At 46.5% G+C, this 21,705-nt stretch overlaps 1 protein-coding gene across 1 annotated transcript in view; it reads left to right on the top strand.

The window, feature by feature from the left end:
- The first annotated feature begins 7,474 nt into the window (after window positions 1-7,474).
- The window catches only part of unc5da (unc-5 netrin receptor Da), a 126,092-nt gene continuing 111,861 nt past the window's right edge, over window positions 7,475-21,705 (top strand). Inside the window, exon 1 of the mRNA XM_068753137.1 lies at window positions 7,475-7,530. Coding sequence (XP_068609238.1) covers window positions 7,475-7,530 — 56 coding nt within the window. The remainder of the gene's footprint in view (window positions 7,531-21,705) is intronic.

Here is a 21,705-nt window from a genome sequence, read left to right as displayed (position 1 = left end):
TAGATGGATTCATTTGCAGTTTTGTTCATATTGATTATAATAATGTGCATAGAGCGGCGATGAATTAATGAATAAGGTCCTTAGAGAATGAAAGTTGGAAGGGCGAGCGTCTCGAGCGGAATGTTTTCTGTGCTTGTTAAACCAGATTAATTTCTGGCCGGGAGGCCCAGCAAAGCCGTTCACTCACACACACACACACACGCACACGCACACCTGCTCTGCAGGAAAGACACTTCCTTCACCCACGCAATATTTCATCGACAGTCTTTGGAATCTTGCAAACAAACGAACGTGGGTGATTCCGTAAGCTCCACCCAGTTAGCACGGGGCAACGGAAGACTTGGAAATCGCGGATGAAGTTTGGAGGTGAGCTAGAGATCCCCCCCACCCTACATGTCAAATTCCATGAACATATTATCCAAAACCGGGTAGTCAGTCCAAACCAGCGGACAAATCAGGATTGGGGCAGCCAATAAGAGGAGTTCCAATAATCAGGCAGAGGTCACAACCCGGGTCGTCAGAATAGGCAGGCAGACGGATCCCGAGGGGCAGGAAAAGACACGGAATACCGGAATCGGGCAGGGTCGGAACACGCAAGGTCAATTTGAAACTCTGGAAGGTAGGAATCATCACCTGGCAGTGGGGTGTGGCGTGAACAGAGACGAAGTAGAGCAGGGGCTGATGGGAGACGGGTTGCAGGTGATGACAGGAGCGCAGGTGGCTGACATGAACTGATTGCTGGAGGAGGATCTGAGAAGAAGAACCACAGGCCGGCCTCCAGCTGTGACAATTCAATTATATTTCTGTTCTCTAATCCTTCCAAATAAGAAGATGAAACCTATTTGATCGACGACAGAGTTTTGCCCACATCAGATTTACCTGCAGTTAAGATGGGTGGATTATTTCAGTCACTTTTCTGGGCAAGGATGGTGTGTGGGTTTTCAGTCACCAAGCACCAATCCCACCCAATTATCTGAATCATTAGGTATGACTCTAATTACCGCTGCATGTGTGTGTGTGTGTGTGTGTGTGTGTGTGTGTGTGTGTGTGCACGCTTCCACAGGATACCGTTGTCCGTGTGTCCGAGGGAGATCCGACCCAGAGCGTCTGCATCAGTACCCGCGGCGCCTACATGCTGATCATGCAGATGTGCCCCCCCCCCGGAGACACAGCGCTGGACAGATTGTCTCTGGAACGATGTGACCCCGCTGACCCCTGATACTCGCTAAGCTGCTGCAGCGGTAGCATATTTTAGCAGCTTTTAGGAAGTTTAGAGGCTTCGGCTGTGGATTTAGTTCTTCTGACTGATGAGAAAGATCTGTTGTGATGTCATAATCAAAGAGAACTGCTCTGCAGACTTTCTCAAAATGACTTTACTGGTTTATCCTCTCTTGCACAACAACCACACATCTTGACATTAATGTATTCTAGTGTAGCTGCCCAAACACACACAAACTGCCCTTTCACCTCCCACCCATAATCTGGGATTATGTACACATCGGTAAAGCAAAAATGGACAGACGGCAGTAAAAAAAAAAAAGAGCCAGTCAACCCTAAACCATTTACCTCGCATATAGCATTCCACAAACAGTCACTGTTAGGGGCCTCCTAAATATGAAATGACGCACTGTATAATAGCAGCACAGAGTCCCCTTAATGCTTAATGACTCTCAATTGTCCTCACAATGTGGGTGGAAAACGAGGACCACAAACGGGACAGAGGAGCACATTTTGCCGCCTGTTCCAAAAGTCAGACTCGTTGTTTATTGCAGTAGACTCGATCGAGTTTGGCAGCTCTCAACCGGCACAGAGGTCACAATCAGCCGCCACAGCCGCCAGACCGCTGAGTCACAACAGGAAGTCTCAGCCTGATGTCTGATTTACTGCCGCTCAGCCAATTTATTGTTCTTTGCACTTGTTCCTCCCTTGATGAGCAGCATCAACACGTCGACACGAGGAGCTGTTCGCACAATAATTAAGACGGCGGTGAGTCTCCATTGTGTTTCATATGAATACGTAGTATTTAAGATGGCGCCGTGGATCTCGCGCCTGTAATTGTGTCTTGGTATTTTTGGGTGTAATTACTGGTAGGCCTTTGATCTCTTTTTTGCACAATAAAACAGAATCAATCATTCCGGATGGATGTGCCCTAATTATCAGAACATATGGAATTTTTTTTGACAAATATTCCCCAGTTGCAAGATTTGGATAGGATTTGGATAGACAGACAGACAGACAGATATTGAATTATAACATTGAAAACTCAAAGTTAGTCTTGATCTTTATAAAGCTGCTGCTGCTGGGCCTGTCCCTTAAACCTGGGCAACAGGTCTGAGTAAATACTCGGCTGTAAAAGAACTCAATATTTCTGCCTGGGCTGTTGGACGGAGCGAAATTGTCAACAGCTCCAGACAAAAGCATCAGTCATGCTGATCGTAAAATAATATACGCCTCGGCTAAACACAATAGCAACGACCGAGAGGAACAAAAGATAAGTGGAATGTGGGCGTATCTTTCAAATAGCTGTTCAATTTTTTTTTAAGAAATAAGGAAATAAAATGTCCCCAAATTCCTTGCTGTCATCAGATTAGAAAAAAAAAAACAGTTCCTGTAACCAAAGGAGATAAAAAAAAAAATTCAAATTTCTTATCAAGTTACATTTATAACACCTGTATTTCCAGAATTGTGCAGTAGCACAATAGCAACATTTTAATTCTGCCGACTGGAATTAGAGTTTCATAAATGTGAAATTTGAAATGCCTTTTTTATTTTTCGTGACGCCCTCCTCCCCCTCCACCTCAGCGGAGACACGATCGGCATGCCATCTTGGAGCTTAGCGCCCTTCTTTTGTCTCGCACGCATGACGGCCCGTCAGATGTAATCAGGCAGCAAACCTTCAAACACTTTGACTTCTGAGGCTGCCAAACAGTCGACACTTGTTTCAAGCTGCACGTCATTCACCTCAAACGCTGCAGACTCCATTTTTTTTTTACATAAATCGGGGGGTACACTTGAGTTTGGGCCTCCTGTGCATTTCATATTAGAGACAGAGGTTTCTAACAAGCGTCGCCTTAGAGCTGAGTCGATGCCACATCGGAGCAGGTCAACGCATTTGTAACCTCCAGTGTGCAGCACGAACTATGCTTTGTGTGGAAAGAAGGCGCCCTTCCTGTGGGCTCCGAGTCGCCATCAATCAACAGGAAGTAGGTCACGGACCCGCGCCAGTGGTCCGCAGCTCAATGAGAACCACCCCGTCTCCCGCGGGGATCTGTCGGACGCCACCGAACGTTCAGCGACTTCTGAGACTTGCAAAACAGTCAAAGTTTTAAGCCGCACATAATTCATCCTGGATGCCAAACGGTGAGGATATTGTTCAGGGCTGACGTGGGTTACAGAGGAAAGTCGGAGCGCTGCTGGAGAACAGGTTATACTGGAATAGCATCAAGGCTGTAAGACATGGATTATATAGATAAGACATTTTGTATTGTATAAAAAAAAGAGCTTTCTATTTTTCACACCTGTATTTTATGTTTTTGTATATTTTTGTGTGCAAATTTGTAACTGTAACTTGTAACTTTTACGGAAGCACAACGGATTGATTCTTATCTTTAGATGTTTTATCAACGCAGGAAACAAAGGAGCTTTTAGAACCTGAAGTTGTTCAATGTGCGGAAAGTCAAATCTGAAAATACCAATAGGATAATAGACTTAAGGACAAAATAATATATACTTAGACAGTGCTGGTTGCGGGACTATATATTTATACACAATGTACAAAAAGGCCAGAGGAAATACAATTAAAATACAAAATATAGATATATTCTATAAATATAGATAAGTACCCAGGATCTATAAACATACACTTAAATAGTGAAGTCCATAGTTTATACAGCAAAACTGCTGTGATTAAAGATGTTCAGAACTAAGAGAGAAGCAAATAAAACACAATAGAATAAATATCTACGTGTAATTATGTTACGACTGCGATTGCAACTCCTCCGGAGCTTAAGGCTAATTACCCTGAGTGCCCCCACCCCCCCTTAGAAGGAAATGCAATAATCATTGCTGCAGATCATTAATGAGATTAATAAAATAAAATAAAAAAGTCAATTATCACTGAATTTGAATTTCCGTCAAAGTATTTCTTCATCAATCGTCGATCCGTCAAGTTTTACACGCAAGATCAACAGGAGTGCAGTAAAACCTTACCAAAAAAAAAGTAATTAGAGTACATTCTCATTAAATTCCTTCTGACTGAATTTACACTTTAAACACATGCATGATTTACACGCGCAGTACTTCAGTAGCATAAATCAGCGTGAGCTCGAGCATGTCGTTGTCTCCGTGGCGCTTTAAGACGAGCTCGAGAAGATCTTTTTCAGCTTCATCACCTCCTCCGTGGTGAGGTGCAGCAGCGGATTGGACGTGGGGTCCAGCATGACCACAGCAGACGGGTGCGATTCCGACTCGCCCTCTTTGGACAGGCTTTGTTCAGCTTTCGTTTGGATCGGGTCCAGTCGCTCGTACACGTCCCAGTAGTTTGGGGGTTTGGAGTTGTGTGGCTTATTAAAGTCCTGCTGATTGAAAGGATAGACATCCTGACTGGCCGCATTTTGGAAGATGCCACCCGAGGGCAAAGGCTCGTAGGCAACCAAGCGATTTTGGCTCGAGGCGCGGGGGCCGCCGGGTGTCCCGATGGCGCCGGGCAAATTCCCCTGCCACCGATTTAGATCCTCGGCTGAGCTCCAAATGTTGGGATTGGTGCGAGTTGTCAGATTGGTGGGCTGGGCATCCCCGGGGGAGTCGCTGCTTCGTCTGGGGCGTGTTTCCGGTGCAGGAAGCACCTGGATCCGTTTGTCTCTGAGCATTGTGGTCGAGGACTGACACATTTTCAGCCAGTTATTAAACACGGACAGCGGCACCTCAATTTCCACCTCACCTGTCGCCTTGTCTTGAGGGCCGCCGGGCAGCGTGTGGCAGAGCTTCTTCACATCTGGACTCTTTGCTCTGTCTTCTTTCGGCTGCGTGACAAAGTCCATTGGCGAGCTGGGGCTTTGGGGCGTTGCGGTGAAACCTTCGTTTGTCCTAGCGAAGCCGGAAGACCGGCTGCCTGAGACCGACAGACCTGTGACACGGGCTTCGTATTCCTCTCGAGGCTGTGCGGCACCAGAAGACAGAACGTCTCCTAAAGTTGCCTCATCCTCTTGTGTCTCGCTTCTTTCGCTTCTGACCACCGGCGGGCAATGAGGAGAATACAGAGGTGAAGGCTTATTTAAAAACCTTGGGGTCTTGTTGGATGAAGGCGGGGCAAACGACGAGGCGGGGCTCACGCTGGTTTCCTGTCGCGATGATTTGACGCTGAGGTTCAGCGGCTCCGTCAATCCAGTTGAGGATTTGTATCGTTCTGCCAGGTAGCGCAAGTGTTCCAGTGGCTCCCCGGCGCTCTCCGTTGGGCCGGGGTTATATGGGCTGAAGGAAAACTGGGGAGCTGGGGCGCTATGGGGTGGCAACACTGGAGAGCCAATGGGGGCGTGTGTGGGCAGAACCATGTGGCCGGCGTGATAGTAAGGAGGGTAATGCATCTGCAGGGAGAAGGCACTGCCGGGCCGGTCGCGCTGAAGGGCGTGCAGGTTCTGTCAGGGAGGTAGGAGAACCATCAGGTCGACATTTTAAAGAAAACGTTTCTTCAAAAGAGATTTTTCTCTCACGTCTGTCGGAATAGGAAACTACAAGACCAGATGCTTAGCGTAGCGTTTGAAAAAAAATTCAAAGTGATCCAAAATCCAGGATCTCGTCTGGATCATCACCAACATTCAATCAACTGTTCCTGGTGAGATTCCCAGCATTTCCTCAAGATTTCACCAAGATCCGCCCAGAACCTTTTGGGTTATCTCGCTAACAAACCAATCGGCGGCGGCGGGGGAGGGAATAATACCAACCTGATACACAGGCAGCGACAACATTTTCTGTTTCGCCGGTATCTGATAATCGCTCTCGTCTTTGCCGTAGCTGACATAATGGAAGTTCTTTGGCTGATGATGAGGCGAGATATTCACAGCGATGCCTCTTACATGGCATTCGTACGGCAGAAGCAGCCTGCGGATGGGGGGGGGGGGGGGGAGACGGACCCGTCAGATTAGGACGGTCGTGGGAAACGTTCCACCAAAGGAGCCCACAGTGGGCTGAACTCACTTCTCGTAATGTCTGCGGGTGCATGTGGCTGCGCTGGTGCTGCGGGGGTTCCCCCCCAGCGTGTTGTATACCTGCTTCCACAGCTGCTGGCCAGTCACCTGGGAACGTGCAGCAGACGCAAGGCTCCACTTTAATCAGCAGTCATCAATATTAGCAGGCTTTGGAAGCCACTAATAATAATAATCATCATCATCATCATTGTAGTAAGGGGGGGGGGGGGGGGGACCTGTTGGTAGCCGCCCAAGTCTCTGACAGTCTTGAACATCAGAAAGAGATCAACTGTAAAGAAGGAGGAAAGCAGAGAGGGTCAGATAAGAATCTTTAAAACTACAATCAATAGTATGTTCTCTATTCGTTAAAAAAAAATAGGCCGAAGGGTTAAAATGATTTCCTCTGACTCCCAAAAGAGAGTTTAAGAAGCCAGGAAGAGAAGAGAGGCTGGAGCTTGGTTAATAATAATAATATTTAAAAAAACCAAGACTAAAACGTCATCCGAACTATCAATTCTATTCATTTCAAATTATGCTTTATGAGGCAGATAAATAATAAATCATCTAATTGTGTAAAATGTGAATCGTTACAATGAATTATAGCCGTTATTAGAAGGCCGTCATAGGAGCCTGATCCAGTAATAATAATCGTATAATGATAGTAATAATAATAGAGTAATATAATGATAGTAATTGATTACTTTGCTTGAAGCCCAGATTTGGGATTCTCTCGATCGGCATATCGCTCTTCTTCATGAAACAGTAGAGATCATTCAGGAACTGTTTCTCCGTTTCTGAGATCTCCTTCTCCTCCTCGATCCTCTCCTCCTGGCGCGCTCCCTGTGCCATAACCTGCACGCGCATAAAAAGAGCGCGTATATAACACCTCATGATTAAAGTCACAAAGGCGACCCTTTGACCTTGACTGATGACGGTCAAATATTTCTGACGCGTATTGAACATGTTTGTTCTCACCTGGAGACTTTCCTCCATGTCGTCCGGATGCGTTACAGTTACTCTCACGCCAGGAATAAAAAAACACAAAAAAACCGCGAGCGCGTTCGCGACCGCCGCGGCGGGTTTGGTTCGAGCCCCTGAACGGATCACCTCGTAGATGAAATCAAAGCTTTACCTGTGAGAGAAGAAGTTCTTGTTGCAACCTCGCGGGACGCGCGGCGCACGCGCTTGCCTTGCTGTTAAAGCGATTTGAAATCACTTCGGCGTCACTCACGCACCTGTCAGTGCCGCCCGTGGACACCTGACAGAGAAGGGGGGGGGCGTGGCCTCCTACGATGGGGGAAGCGTCGGACCAGTTCAACCTGCTTCTGGATCCGCAGGCCCCGAAACGGTTCCGTGGCCCGCTGCGGCGGCGCGCAGGTCCGACACGCGTAATGGACCGAAGGAGCGCAAACCGGTGAGATGCGTTCAATGACACTTCTAGTTACTAGAAGGGCTTTATTTATGGCGTTTGGGTCCAGTGAAGTAAAAGTTAGTTCACAGTCCTAATCAGGGCCGTCAACAGACTTTCTGGGGCCCGGGACAACATACCCCCCCCCCCCCCCCCCCTGTCGACTGGCCTGGTCCTAATGCTTGTTTGATTTTTTTTTTAAATATATATATACACATCTGTCGTGTCTAACAAGGATGGATATATTGGAATGCTGCAGGAATAGATTTTAAAAGTGGGAGTTGACTTCTGTCGGCTTGTCTTATTGACCGGTTGGGCCGCATTCCATTATTTCTGCTGCCAGAGATCATTAAATTCAGCAGAGTTCTCGCTTCAAACGTGCAGCAAGTAGCACCGAACAGGTCAGGTGGTTGGAAACGAGACATTAAATCTATATACGCTCATCCAGGATTTCACCATGGCAACCGTCGATGCACTGGTGCGTTCAGGCTCAGCGGGTCGTTTAAACATTCACCAAAACAACAACAACAACAACAAAAAAGGATCTTCTGAAGAAACAAAAAAAGTTTTCTATGCTCGGCCCCGCCTCCTATACTCAGCGACCTTAATTATAACATTCCCTCCGGTCAAAGCGGCTGAATGATGCATTCAAGTCAGAATGAGGCGGAGGAGGCCGCAGTTTTTCCTTTGGCCTGTCTGGGGCTGAGGCTGCCAGGCTTTCTTGTCTGCAGGTCCACAGGTAGATTTTTGGGTGGAGTTCTCTTAGTTTCAGGTGAATTAACCCTCTGCTCGCCGTGTCGCACAACAAACCGACGTGAATTTCATAGTGACAGTAAATTTAATCCTCGTGAGCACCGGATGACCGGGCCTCTTTCACGCTAAATTCCACTTTTTTCAGTTTCAAGCATCATGACATGTTGCTGTGCCCAACAAAGGTCTGACACACACACACACACACACACACACACACTTTATGCTACGGCTTCTTCATGTCCCGTCAGCCTGCGACTTTTACCGCCAATAATCACACACACATCAGAATGGGACAGGTTCCAAAAGTGAATTTTAAATGATAGGGAATAGGCGAGGGCTATTATTGGGATCGACCAGGTTCGTGCAGGTGAGTCTAATCACACCAACAATGGACTTCCTGCAAGCGGCACACAAATGCATTCTTGACAGATATTATCACCGGGGATTTTCCTGCCGTGACATGTCGACATTTCTGGTTGCAGGCCAGTTACGGTTCCAAACGTAGTCGCATCGTTAGAAGTCGAACTGACAAAGGTACCCGCGAAGAAGGGGCGTCCAAATGTAGCAGCAAATCAGAACGCTAGTCCATTGAAAGGTCAGTACGGCGTGGAGGAACACGCGGTTTTTAGAGAACGGGGATCCAGCTATTCACAGTGGAGATAATATGAGCATTGCGTGCTGAACAAACATATACAGCTGCATTCTGCAGAGATTGATTCCTAAACGCTTCTGTTGTCTGCTCGCTACGGAGGATCTGACGTGACTCATTTATTTTTATATTTTTACATCCATTATATCGCTCGTTGTTTCATTTAAATATAGGGAGTGTAAAATAGGAAATCCTTCCTCGGGCTGCCCGTTAAACCAGGGAGACGATTTTATGAATGAAACTGCACAGGTTAACAAAGCGAAACATTATTAGGCAATTAAAGAGGTGTAAAACCTCGTTTCAATACTTTACACGGTTATTTTATGGCTTATATTGTAAGTGCTCTGTTTGCTTTGATCCCAGACGGTGCTCGTTTGAACATTCTACCTTTACCTTGCCCTCGTGCACTGAAACTTACACAAGTATTTTGTTTATCCGCCAAACCACTTGTAAAATGCAACGCGTTGTTCATGCATCTTATTTCGGATCATATGTCACATCCGACAGGACGCCTATCAGATTCATCTGCATAACTGAGATCCACATACCTCAGTGCAAGATTTAAGGGCAGAGCGCGTCTGCTTCATTAATCACTGGCTGAAACTGCCTGACAAGTTCTAATGCATAAAAAGAAACGAATAAAGAAAGGAAATTGCCCCAGGGCCTTGCCAAACAATGTCTTCTGCACTTTCGCACGGCAGCAGTGGATTCATCTAAAAATGAATCTTATAATTATGCATCTCGACAGCTTTATTAATGTTCACGAGAGGACTTCAAGTCATTCACTGTAATATTTCGAGGTTCCTTCATCAAAGTGGCTGCAGATTAAAGTTTAATGAAAGTTTCAAGCCTTCTGTTCGGCTGAGAAATGCGCCGCGTGCATTTGCCTCATGCTTGTTATAGATGTAGGGACAGAGATGGACTTGCACACGTGCACGAGCTTTCATTTTGTCAGTAATCAGTACAAGTAAAACCCCGTTTATTTTGTCGCCCAACAACAACCCCGTCGATGTTCCTTCATGAATCATTTTCCAGTCAAACTATCTCAACTGTCAACCCGACCGCTTCCTGGTCTTGCGTTAATCTGCATCACAACCTTCTCTCGTCTGCGGACTACTCAGAAGGCCTCGCTGCACCTGGAGGACGCTGACCTTTTCCTCGGGATCGGTCGGGATATTTCAACATCGGCGCAAACGCATGTTTGGGACATCGGCAAGCAAAAGCCGGGGATCGAACCCCTGACCTTCCAATTAGTGGACGACGTGCAGTTTAAACGTTGCTGAATCGAACCGCATCACATGAAATGCATGAGAATCAAAAGCTGTTGCAGAGATCACTTTTACTGTCAGCTAGTCCATCCAGCCATCCTTCCAAAGAGCTGCTGACTCATAATACTTAGGTGCATCAGGTAATATGTTTTTAGTGGTCAGAACCAACTGCCTGAAGGAGTGTAATTTACTCCTCCAGCAGCATGGAGACATAAAGGGAGGCAGGAGCCCCGATCAGAGAGGCAGGAGCCCCGATCAGAGAGGCAGGAGCCCCCGATCATTAAAATTCATTAAAATGCAGTTGATATTGTGCCAAATGTAATATTTAGTGTCCTGTTTTTGTTTTGTTTTTTGCGCATGGTGTGCTACTGCTCCATGCTGAAGGTTCATGACGTCACCACACGGTGGCGCTGTGGCACAAGCTTTCAACCCCCCCCCCACCCCCACGCATGCTGGTTCGGCACCTGCTTGCTGTGGGGAGTTCAACCCACAGAGAGGCTCGTTCACCTTCTTGTAGTTCCTCTTGCTGGTTTCATTTTCTGGTCCTAAATAATTTATTTTTCTGCCTTTGTTTCCGTCTCATCATCCTTAAAAAAAAAGTGAACGCCAAGAACTGTGCTAAAGTGGCGAGATGGAACGCACCTTCAATGTGATGAGAATCTGTTCCTGTGTTTGGTTGTGCTGCTCTCTAGCGCCACCAGAGTGGAGTTTTGCTCCGCTCCTCTTCTTAAAAGTCAACAGGAAGTGAAATGCTTCCTTCTGAGGCAAATGATTAAACTGACACTGGATATGTTGGGTAAGCTGCAGGAAAAGGTTGTGCCAAAAAGGGGGCGGGGGACTTCAAATGTCAAACAAGCGTCTCTGATGCTTTATGAGATCGGATGGATTGATCTTGCGTTCCAGACGCCCAAAAGAAATGTCACTGCTGGGGTTGCGTTGCGGAATATACATGTGGATTTTCCAGTCTTAGCATTTGTGGGAGATGTTCAAGCGATATGAGCTTCTGGTGTGTGTGTGTGTGTGTGTGTGTGGGGGGGGGGGGTTATACTGTGTATTGTGTGTGCCCTTGTTCTATAATGGCAGTGGGAGTATTTCAAACAAATACCACTGACCTTTTTTGCCCTTAATGTGCTTTCAAACTGCGACTGGATTTCTAACGGCGCCATCCGAGGCACTGTGAACCAAAAGGGGCACATTAACGCTTAGGAGGGCTTTTATGCAGGAGGAAATGTCACTATTTGCATGTCTGTGGGTCCCCACGGCTTCGGCTCGCGAGCAGCACTGATATAAGGCCGCTTTCCACTTGTGCAATATATCAAATGCTTCTTGTTTTGAAGACCAAACCAATCGAGGAAAGTCTAGTCTGTTGCACGAGCATGGGGCTTCGTGACCTCTCCCGGCACATCGCTCCTCAGTTCTCCATCTGGGTAATGTGCAAATGTCTTAGGCGTGTAGGCAAAAAAAAAAAAAAGGAATAAAACTCAGGGATTGTCTGATGAGAGCAAGGGGGAGGAGTCAAGGCAGTGGAAAGCTGTGTATCAAAATTAGTTTTTTGATGCCAATATATGTTGAAACGTGACAATCAAATGTTTTCTTGTGCTCAGATAAAGGTTTGAGGATAAATTCTGTAAGGCGGTTCTATAGTTGACGTGCATTCATTTACTTCCTGCGTCCGGTCTTACTGCTAAGCTAACGTCTTGACTTGTTTCGGGTTTTTTTTACATATTTTTGTTCATTGACTGCACTCATTCATGCATTTATTCAGCCTCCTCCGTGCAGCTCGCAGTAAATCGTTATTCACTCTGAACATTTGCAGAGTGGCTTTCAGCAGTACTTCCTCTCGGAGGTGAATCTATATGTAGATTTCACTCAGCAGTGGGCGTATGAAAGCTCCATTAACACGCGGGGCGTCATGCAAAAGGGAATCTCGCTGAAACTCGTAAGTCAGAGCAGTCGCCTCGCTTTTGGGTTTTACACCATCATCGGGAAGGGAAAGTTTCCACACAGGAAATGTTCCTTTCCATTAAACCATAAGCAAAACATGTTATCCAGGATAAATGATCAGTCAAGGCAGCGTGAGATTAATCGGATACTAATAGTCGCTTTATTTTTCGGGTGTTCTCTGGGGACTGGATCAAAACCGAGATACATTAGAGGGCGTTTTAATCTATTAATACTTCTGGCTTAAATTCTCTAATGGGATCCACAATTCTGGTCGTTTATGATGCAAAATAGCTTCAGCCATCAATCGAGTCTTTAAATCTAAAACAGAGTTTTGATATTTTTCTCTGCTGGAACTTTTGTCTTGTGATTTCCTTCAGATATTTTTCGACGTTGTGATATTCTCTGTAAATCTGCACAAAGCAAGCAGACAAGCTGTCAAGCCTCTCTTTAAGAGAAATAAACATGAAACCGACCAATCACGTTGGCTGCTTCTTCTTCTTCTCTCTCTCTTTGTTATCAGAACACTTATTCACGCCCGCTGATGGATTCTGGATCAATGGATGAAGCACGAGAGGAGCCTATCTGAAGATAAACTGCCTTCATCTCACTTTAATCCCTGAAGGCTATTGATTAGAGACTCTTCCAGCTGCGCCATGTGAGGCTCTCTGGACGGGCTCCCCCTGCTGGTCGGGAGCAGCGCTGCACGGCTGCGTTCTGACCCCCCAGAAGAAGGGATGTTTGTCAGACAAGCAGAAACCGTGATGTAAGTTTGTCCACGCTGGTTCCGAGTCAAAAAGCTCAAACGAATACTCGCTTGAGCTCCGATGCTAATCGTCCAAAGACTTTCTAAATTCCAAGTCTGAAAGAGACTCAGTGAAGGTGAGACATTGACGGGTTGATTGTCCTCTTCTGTGAGAAAGCCACTAAAATATGAGGCATATAAAACCCTGCAAATACAAACGGCTCGTTGGTGTTTGTTGCATTTGCCAATTTCTGTAAAGAAATTTGCGAGGTGTCGATTTGACTCGTCATCCTAAATTCTTGCAAACGCAACATTTATTTTTATCCAACTTCAGTTGCAATCAAAACAGTCTGGAGGAGGAAGAACAAGGGGAAGCCCTTCCTGAGGAAACTCAATGTGATGGTCGGCGCCGGGTTTGGGTGAGAAAGGTAAAGAAACCATGCTATATTTTTATCTACCGTGTGTGTGTGTGTGTGTGTGTGCGCGCGCGTGCCTCTGCTGCTTGCAGTGCAGATCCTACATTCGGTGAAAGAGGAGAAATCACTCGACATAATTGTGGTCTCGATAAAGTCTCGTTCAGATGGAAGGCCTCCGTGAGACAAATTAAATTGGCGAAATGAAAAGATTCCGAGAAGTCCCCTTTCTTCTCACCTTGAAAGAGGAAACGGCGGCTCTGCCGGCACGCTCACGCGGGCGCCGCGCGCTCGTATTTGCCCCTTAATCGTGTGAGGGTCGGCGGCGTCTAATTATAAGAGCTTATTTTCCCTGCTGAAATGTGCATTAGAAGAGCGGACGGGCTCATTATAAAGGCATTAAAGACGCCAGTGAACTGACGGCGCCTTTGTAGCGCCGCTGCTTTTGAACGGAAGATACTGGGATTGAAGATCGACTCGTTTCCTTTCAATTACAGTGAACACGCGGTGTTCGAGTCCGGTCCCGAGTGGATCTCCTTCAAACTTCTCTTTCCCCGTTGTCCGTTGCATTCCGCTCGGCGCTGACGTTCTTATCTTGCACTGATATTTAGAGTTTGTCAAACCAATCAGCGGTAATGTCTCTTTGTGATGCTAGGCCATGCGGCGGCGATGCAGCTGATTGTAGCTCCAGTTTGTTTGTCTCTGATTGCTTGAGTCGAAGCGTCTTCGCCGAGGCAGCTCGGTTTCCCCATCGCATCGACGCAATCGAGCTGGAATCGCCTTGATGCCGGTGGTTTGGAAAACCCAAGATGATATTTCACAGAGCTCTGCTGTCCCTGATTTGTTCGGACAAAGTTTCATGAATGAATTTGAGGTGAGGAACCGCCCTTATTTGGGCGATGGGAGGGCATAAACATGCCGTCGGGTTGCGTCCCTCTGGCCTCAGAGGTCGTACGGATTTATTTGAACTTTGCGTGGGACAATAACCGGGCTCCACCTGCAGCGTCCACCGAGGGACAACCTGACCCACGACGGGACCCGATTCCCAACCGAGTCCAGGTCGTCCTGGGCATTAAGACCCCGTCACGGCCGGTGGGAGGAATAACGCTCGTAAAAAACAAAGAGCTTCCATGTTGTTCTGCACTCGCTAATGTTTACCCCGTTTTGTTGGATTTAATGAGCTGCGAACAAAGTTTTATATCAGCGGTAACACACATATTAATGTAAGTTATTGGTTCTGTGTGAGTAGTTTGAAGTTTAAAGAAGGAAATAAGACTCGGGGGTAATTGCTTGAAGACGCCTCGGCTCAAAGGTTTTCATGAAAGATGAGTTTCTCCGCGTGGCTTTGATTCACAGAGATCTGAGAATGGCGCCAATCCAACGAGAAGACGGCTACAGTTGAACTTTATTTACCTTTTTAAAAGTCCTGTAAAAACGACTATTTCAATAAGGAAACGCTGAACTTTTTTTCTAATCTAACAACTGAACTCCCGCCAGACATGAAAGCCCCGACGCCTTAATGTTCCAGCTGTTCTTTCAATCCGTCACGCTTCCCAACCTTTTCCGTGCTCTTGCTCCATGATGTTTGCGTCGGCTTTCATTGCCACATCTGTCACTTCCTTGTTCCTAAGATCTCCTGTGTTATATATAAAAAACCAGAACCGACTCACAGTGAGGATAAATTGTGAGGAAAAGTTATGCTTAAAAAAACACTAATGTTACATAACCCAAGTAAATGGCTAAAACTAAACTAAGCTAACCATGCAGCGTTTTCAGATTCATATTTCATGTGTCGCCGAAGGTAGATTTGGTTCCCCTTATTCCCTAGAAAGTACAATGGCTCCACATTCCAGCGCTAAATCCTTGACATTAAATTTTAAGATGCCGTAATAATAAACTTAATTTAATCTCCCGTCCTCTTTTGCTTGAATAATCCCATCCACTCTGCAGCCCGCATGACGGATGCAAGAATCATCCTTACTTACCACCCAAATCCGGGTCCCCAGGCTTCCTGCCGGGGGCTGGGAAGAGGAGCGCATGGCAGATTTCTCCAAAAATGAATTTCACTTTTCCCATGATGCAGCTATTGTGAGATGATGTTGTGATGCGCTCTGTGGTCTAACGGCAAATACGAGCTGTAACTATGCATCAGCTTTTAGGGCTCTCCGAAGACTCCATCGACAAAAAGAAAAGAGGCTTACTCGGACTGGCTGCCGCTCCCGACTCGTTTCCATCTGTCTCTTCCGAGCAGTTTTTGGGGCTGTTAGACTTTCTAATTTTCAGCATGTCGCCGTTCTCATCGCAGCCAGCAGCGAACAGAAGCTTTAAAAACGGGACATTCTCGCTCGCTTCTAAACTGTTTGTGCTTTTCGCGTTTTCGTGACGCAGTTTAAACCATTAAAAAAAACCTCAAAGTTAACTGTGAGCAATTATCAAACACAGAAATGATATTCATTTGTCTTACATTAATCATAAATAGCCTTAACCCTAAAACCAACCTTAGGTCTAATCTAGTCCTCGCCCTAGCCTTAAGCCTTAAACCTGAGCTCAACCCATAACCCTAATGTGTGTGTGTGTGTGTGTGTGTTCATTCATTCATATATTAATTATCCCGGTTCCAGAGAGATTCGCTATTAAGACGTTTCGCATTTCCGTGCGACGGGATTGGCCAGAGGACTCAGACTTTGAATGTTGGAGGTTAGTTAAAGTCAGACTGACTCGCTGTTTTGGAACAAGGCAGCGAAATGCCGCCAAGATAACCCCAATTAGCATATTTATTCAAATACTAATTAATTGACCAGTTTCTGCTGTCAGAAATGTTCTCTCCTGAAGCTGATGCCTTTTTGTTTTTTTTGCTCTCTTCCTGAGTAACCTTGCGGAGGGTAGAAACTACAAGGGAGTATAAATATATGTATATCAAGTTTCTTAACATCTAATGGAAAATTATCTCCCCTTGGTTGAACTTGTGAACTGAAAAACAATATATTTATATCATATATGATAATTACAACATTCAAAAAGCACATATGAAGAAATCCGCCTCATTTTCAAAGTCAGAAGTGCATCGAATACAGGAAAATGGCGGTTCTTTTCAGGAAACAGCTCCCAAACACGCTCGCCGTCTTCCATCGGTGCATTTAAAAACGCAGCGTGCGCCGACCAGCAGGCTGTCCCTTTCATTAAGATGCTGCAGTCTCACGCCTGCAAACTAAAATTGATTCCTAGAATAAAAAACAATCCGCCCGGTTACCCCCCCCCCCCGCGAGGTCTCTGCCCCGCCGATTACAATAGTTTATCTCCCTTACGCCGAGCCGCGGCTACAGAAATGAGCGAGGGCACGTCTGGGTCGGAGACGTTCATCGCACATCGCTGATGATTTTGTATTTTATATTCCTGGGCTGCATTTCAGATACATTTTGCTGTGGATTGTGTACAAAAATCAAAGGTCATGTGTTGCTAGCAGGACGTCTTACACTGAGGACACGGAGAGCAGAAAATGATGCGCCGGTTTAAGCGTATTATTTAAATTGGTACAATCATGCTTGGTGTCGTCCCTCCCTTCCTCAGAGTGGATCTATTAATCGCTGGATTCTATGACGATGCATGGCTAACGCTAGCGGCTGCGCGCCGTGTGTGTGTGGGCGCCGTTAGCAGTGTGACGCCGAATTAGCATAACGCCAATGCCGAGCCTACATCCCTGAATCAAGATATTCCTAAAGAGTGGCACTCAGAATCTAAAAGATACCGCTCCGGTAATGCCTCCAATCAGACACTTTTATTTATGCTGCAGTTAAACTCCAATGGAATTTAAAATGAATAATGAAAATGTAACTTTGCTGCCCACGGGGGGGTAAATTATACACGAACAAAGGCTGGAAGAGTGATGTCATGAGAGGGCACATTATCTCTGGTCTTGTGGGAGTGAGTGGGAGAAAGCTCCAGTAACGTGGACCCACAGCAGACGTGTTGGTCCCGGGCCCTTAAAGGGTCATGAAGGGCCCCAGAGTCCAACTGCTCAGGAGGACGGTGTCTCATCTCATTTTATTCTACCGTATGTCTAATTATATCTTATCTGCTCTCATCTAATCTTATCGCAAACGATATCTTGTCTCATTTTATATCTAACTATCTTATCTCATCCCATCTGACCATCTCATTTTATATCTGTCTATTTCATATCTTGTCTCCAGATCTCATCTCATTATATCTTATCTGCTCTTACAGCATCATCTGCTCACATCTCATCTTATATTTAACTGTATCTTATCTCATCTAATCTCATTTTATATCTAATTCTATCTCAACATACCTCTCGTCTTATATTTTAATCGGTTTTATCTCATCTTATATCGTAGTCCATATTCTCGTATTGTATCTCATATTTAATCTCATTGATCCAATCTAATCTCGTATCTAACTATATGTCATTTTATCAGATATTTTCTCATAATTTATTGTTAGTAAAACGAAGCCTCCGCCACCTGCACACGTTCTGCATGTGTCTTATACGCAATGGAATACAGGTGGTGCTATTAGCGTGATAAATCTACACTTTGTCCTGAAACCAAATCTTCTTGTTTTATATCAAAGGAAACGCTTCAGTATAGTTTCGTAAAGGTTTCGTCTCATCGAGTGATAAAATGCACCGGAAGCTTTCGCTTTAAAGTAATAAAGCTACCTTTCAGCATAGATTTACTCCAGAAAGCACATTTCATTCAGCGCTGCTCGAGTGCGGCTTGTGATTCACACTCTCAATAATAAGGCTGTAAATGGACGAATATTTCACGTGTTTTATTTTGTTTATGTAAACTTAAGCTAAGAAGGAACAAATTCACCCGTCCTCCAGTCGTTGTGGCGGCTCGTCAGACATAATGAATATTTATTCACCTTTTTTTTCAGGAGTAATGAAGAGAGAGAGAGAGAGAGAGAGAAAGAAGCAGACATGAGGAATGTGAAGGTTTAGTCCATGAACAACAACAACGCGCCTCACATAAATATAATCAGCATTATTTACCCCCCTTAGGCTGCGTGTAGCTCGGGCAGATTTGCAGTTCAACCTAATGCAAAATGCAACGCAACCACAAATTAACCTGACGCATACAAACGCGGCATCCATGCAGAACACGTTGAGCACGGAGGCGGCGCTCGTGAGGTCATCGGGATACGGCCCATTTCTAATACACGCTGCGATCAGCTGATTCCGACAACTCGATTGGGGCTCACAGAAATGAGAGACTTGTCGAGCGGTTCTTTTCACCTCTTTGTCGTGCTTCCTCTGCCACATTTAGCGACTAGCGTGAGCCCACGGGAGCTACGCTAATGGGCTAATGGGCACAGTTTGGCGCCATCGCATCAGAGGAACCGTCATCCAATGCTGAGAGGGCGGCTGAAATGCCCCCCCCCCCCCGTTACCACCGTGGATGCTTTAGCGCCACGGTCTGCTTGAGCTCGTCTGATTGGCCTTCACCGAGCGTCTCGCGCTCGGTCCTCAAGCGGCTCTGGTGCAAATTGATCCTTATTGAACTGAACAGTTCTAATCTAAGTGAATGAGAATCTGCGGCCGCCGACGTGTGTCACGCGGAAGCACGGGAAGCGCCTGACGACTGACAAAAGAAGAAGCCGCTTCCCACGTCAGCCGGCCGATGACGGACGCCTGCAACCGGGAAAAAGAAATGAAAGGCTCTGAAGAACGCCGTCTCCGAGTCTGCCAATGGGCGTCATGTCGTACGTCGTTTCATCCCCTCATGTGTGCACTGATTCCGTCTCGATAAAGACATTGCACCTTCCTTTGGCTGCTAAATTCATGACTTGGATATAGTCAAAATGTCCCTGAAGCTGTCGACTGCTATTTTTAATGAGCTTGTGGATGAATCCGCATGCATCATGCAACCCGCAGCCTCTCCCGGAAGAATTTTTTCCACATTCTAATTAGCTTGCGCTTATGTAAACCGACCGCACCTCCATTAATGTCCTTACAAATTATATTTTAAACCGCTGCAATAACACAGACGGAGTCTCGGCATTCCTTTTCTTTGTGCAGAGAGGAAACGGCAATCGACTATCCTGCCTTTTTTTTTTATTCTTCCCCGTCTCCTCCGGGCCCCCGACTCCCCCCACGGCCGTAGAAAATAACCCCCCTATGGTAATTAAATTTAAACAAGTAGATCCTAAACTGTAATAATAGATCGGTTTAAGTATGAAGAGTTGGATCACTCTTGCAGAGGCCCGAGCGACAGGCGGCTCCCGCACAGCTTGGAGAACGCCAGATAATAGTCATGACATTTCTAGGCAGCAAGGCATGCTGGGACAGGACGTTCGGCACCAGAATGACATGTCGAGCCACTTTGCTGCCTAAAAGGATCAGCAGCAACGCGTCTGACTGCCGCCTGCTTTGCGGCGAGGCCTCCTGGCAGACGCCGCTTACTGCTTCGCGTTTTTGAAGCTGTCTGGAAGCGACTGTGCTTAAAAATGTTTGGCTGTTTGCAAGGCTTTAGCGTCATTTCGCTGCTTATCCCAGTTTTCCGACATTGGCAGCAATCATTAAATATCTGCAGGATCTGCTCCCGCCTCCCTCGGGGCTGCGTCCAGAATCTTTGTGTTGGGTGTGATCGGCTGGTTCATTATTCGGGTTGTGGGCGAGCAGCATCAGCACCGATGCCGGAACCGACCTGTGTGTGCTCTAGAACCAGCTCCGTATCCCAGCTTTGGCTTCACCTGCTTCTCCCGTCTCCAGTCTCTACCTGCGTGGTTCTTATGATAAGAACCACGTTTTTGACATTTGCCTACCTGCTGTGGGTCCAAATGTCACCCCCCCACACCCCCCCACACCCCCGCCTGCCGCTGTGGACGATGACTCATCGGCTGCTCACCTCTCATTCACCTCTGCTGCCAGGTTTGCACATTTTTGCCCATTAAATGAAAACACCCGGCAGCCTGTGATCCGGTTCTGTGTCCTTAACCGTGCAGAATTAACCCAGAAGTCAATGCGGCTGCATTACGGATGATTCGAGGCGGCTCTTTGTGCACTTTGAGACGCCGTCGCCGAGACAGAAACGGAGACGAGTGCAAATGAAAAGCGCCTCTTGTGTTAAACTGACCTCGGTGGATACGGCGCTGCATTAAAAGCTTTTATCTGGTGAGGAATGACATTAGCAGGCCCATCCGGGCTCGATGGAGCATTCAACTCTACCTCAGAGGGGGGGGGGGGGGGGGGGTCAGTGAGAGGATGCATCTTTAAAATAAGCTGAAGGCCTTGTAGCGTCTCCGATGGCGGCTCTCGCTCCGTAAGGCTCCTTCATAGTGTCGGGAAATAAATCCACACTGTGCTGTACTCATTAAGCGTGTATATATAAATATATGCATATTTAAACACACGTGTGTCAGTTGTTTGAATTTAAATGTGCAGACACGCCCTCATGAACAGGCGTTCGCTGCAGAGCTGATTCCTAAATAATGACTTGAAAGCCGGTTTCAGGCCAATAATCTGAAACGTCCTTTATTTTTCTTTCCTATCACTCCCTTTTATGTTGAGCCAATTAAACCGGGGCGTCCTGGCAACCGCGTTTCAAATAATTGGAGGGGAGGAAGCGGCCGTTTCCCTGGAACGCATCCTAACTTTCCATCAAGGGAACGAGACGGAAAGTTGCCCAAAGAGCGGCGGCGGCCTTCCAGTCAAGTAGGACGTCCACTAAACGGGGCGCCGCCCTGATGGGACGGGCCCGAAGGGGGGGGGGGGGTAGCGTCTGCTCCAGAAACTAAGGATCAGATTTTAATGCGTCTTGATCGGTGAGATAGTTTGTCTCAGTTATTGCGCGCCGTGCCGCCGCCACTTCCTCAACCAGCAGCATCTGCCTGCACTCAATGAAGATGAAAATGGCGGCCGTTTCACGCAGATTAGCGTTTTGCATTCTCAATCCTTCTCACGCACACACGCTTAATGATTCATTTAGGGTCTGTCCTTCTTTGCGTATGCCCTTCCCGGTTTTCCCGTTATGGCGCTCCCGGCCCATTATTATGATGCTGCAAATCATAATGTTGTTTACCACAAAAATATGTTTAAAACCGACATTCGTTTAAGTTCACACAAAGAAGACGCCAAGCAATCCAACGCACACACGCGTTCTATTACTGGCGTTGTGGCGTGGGGCTGATGTATTGCACCGATGGCGTCCCGGGGATGATGGATGTACAATGATGGGGGGGGGGGGGGGGGGGATTAGTCAGAAAAACGTTGGTACACAACGTCTTTACGTGGATAATTGTCAGTCGAACAAAAAGAGCGAACAGCAGATGTCTCATTCCCGAGATGGAAAGCCTCGTGGCGATGATAATGAAGGTAAACTCGGG

Source organism: Brachionichthys hirsutus, chromosome 19 (assembly GCF_040956055.1).
Source record: "Brachionichthys hirsutus isolate HB-005 chromosome 19, CSIRO-AGI_Bhir_v1, whole genome shotgun sequence".
Taxonomy (NCBI): domain Eukaryota; kingdom Metazoa; phylum Chordata; class Actinopteri; order Lophiiformes; family Brachionichthyidae; genus Brachionichthys; species Brachionichthys hirsutus.
Note: the sequence above shows the minus strand (reverse complement) of the source record. Positions and strands in the feature narration are given on the sequence as shown.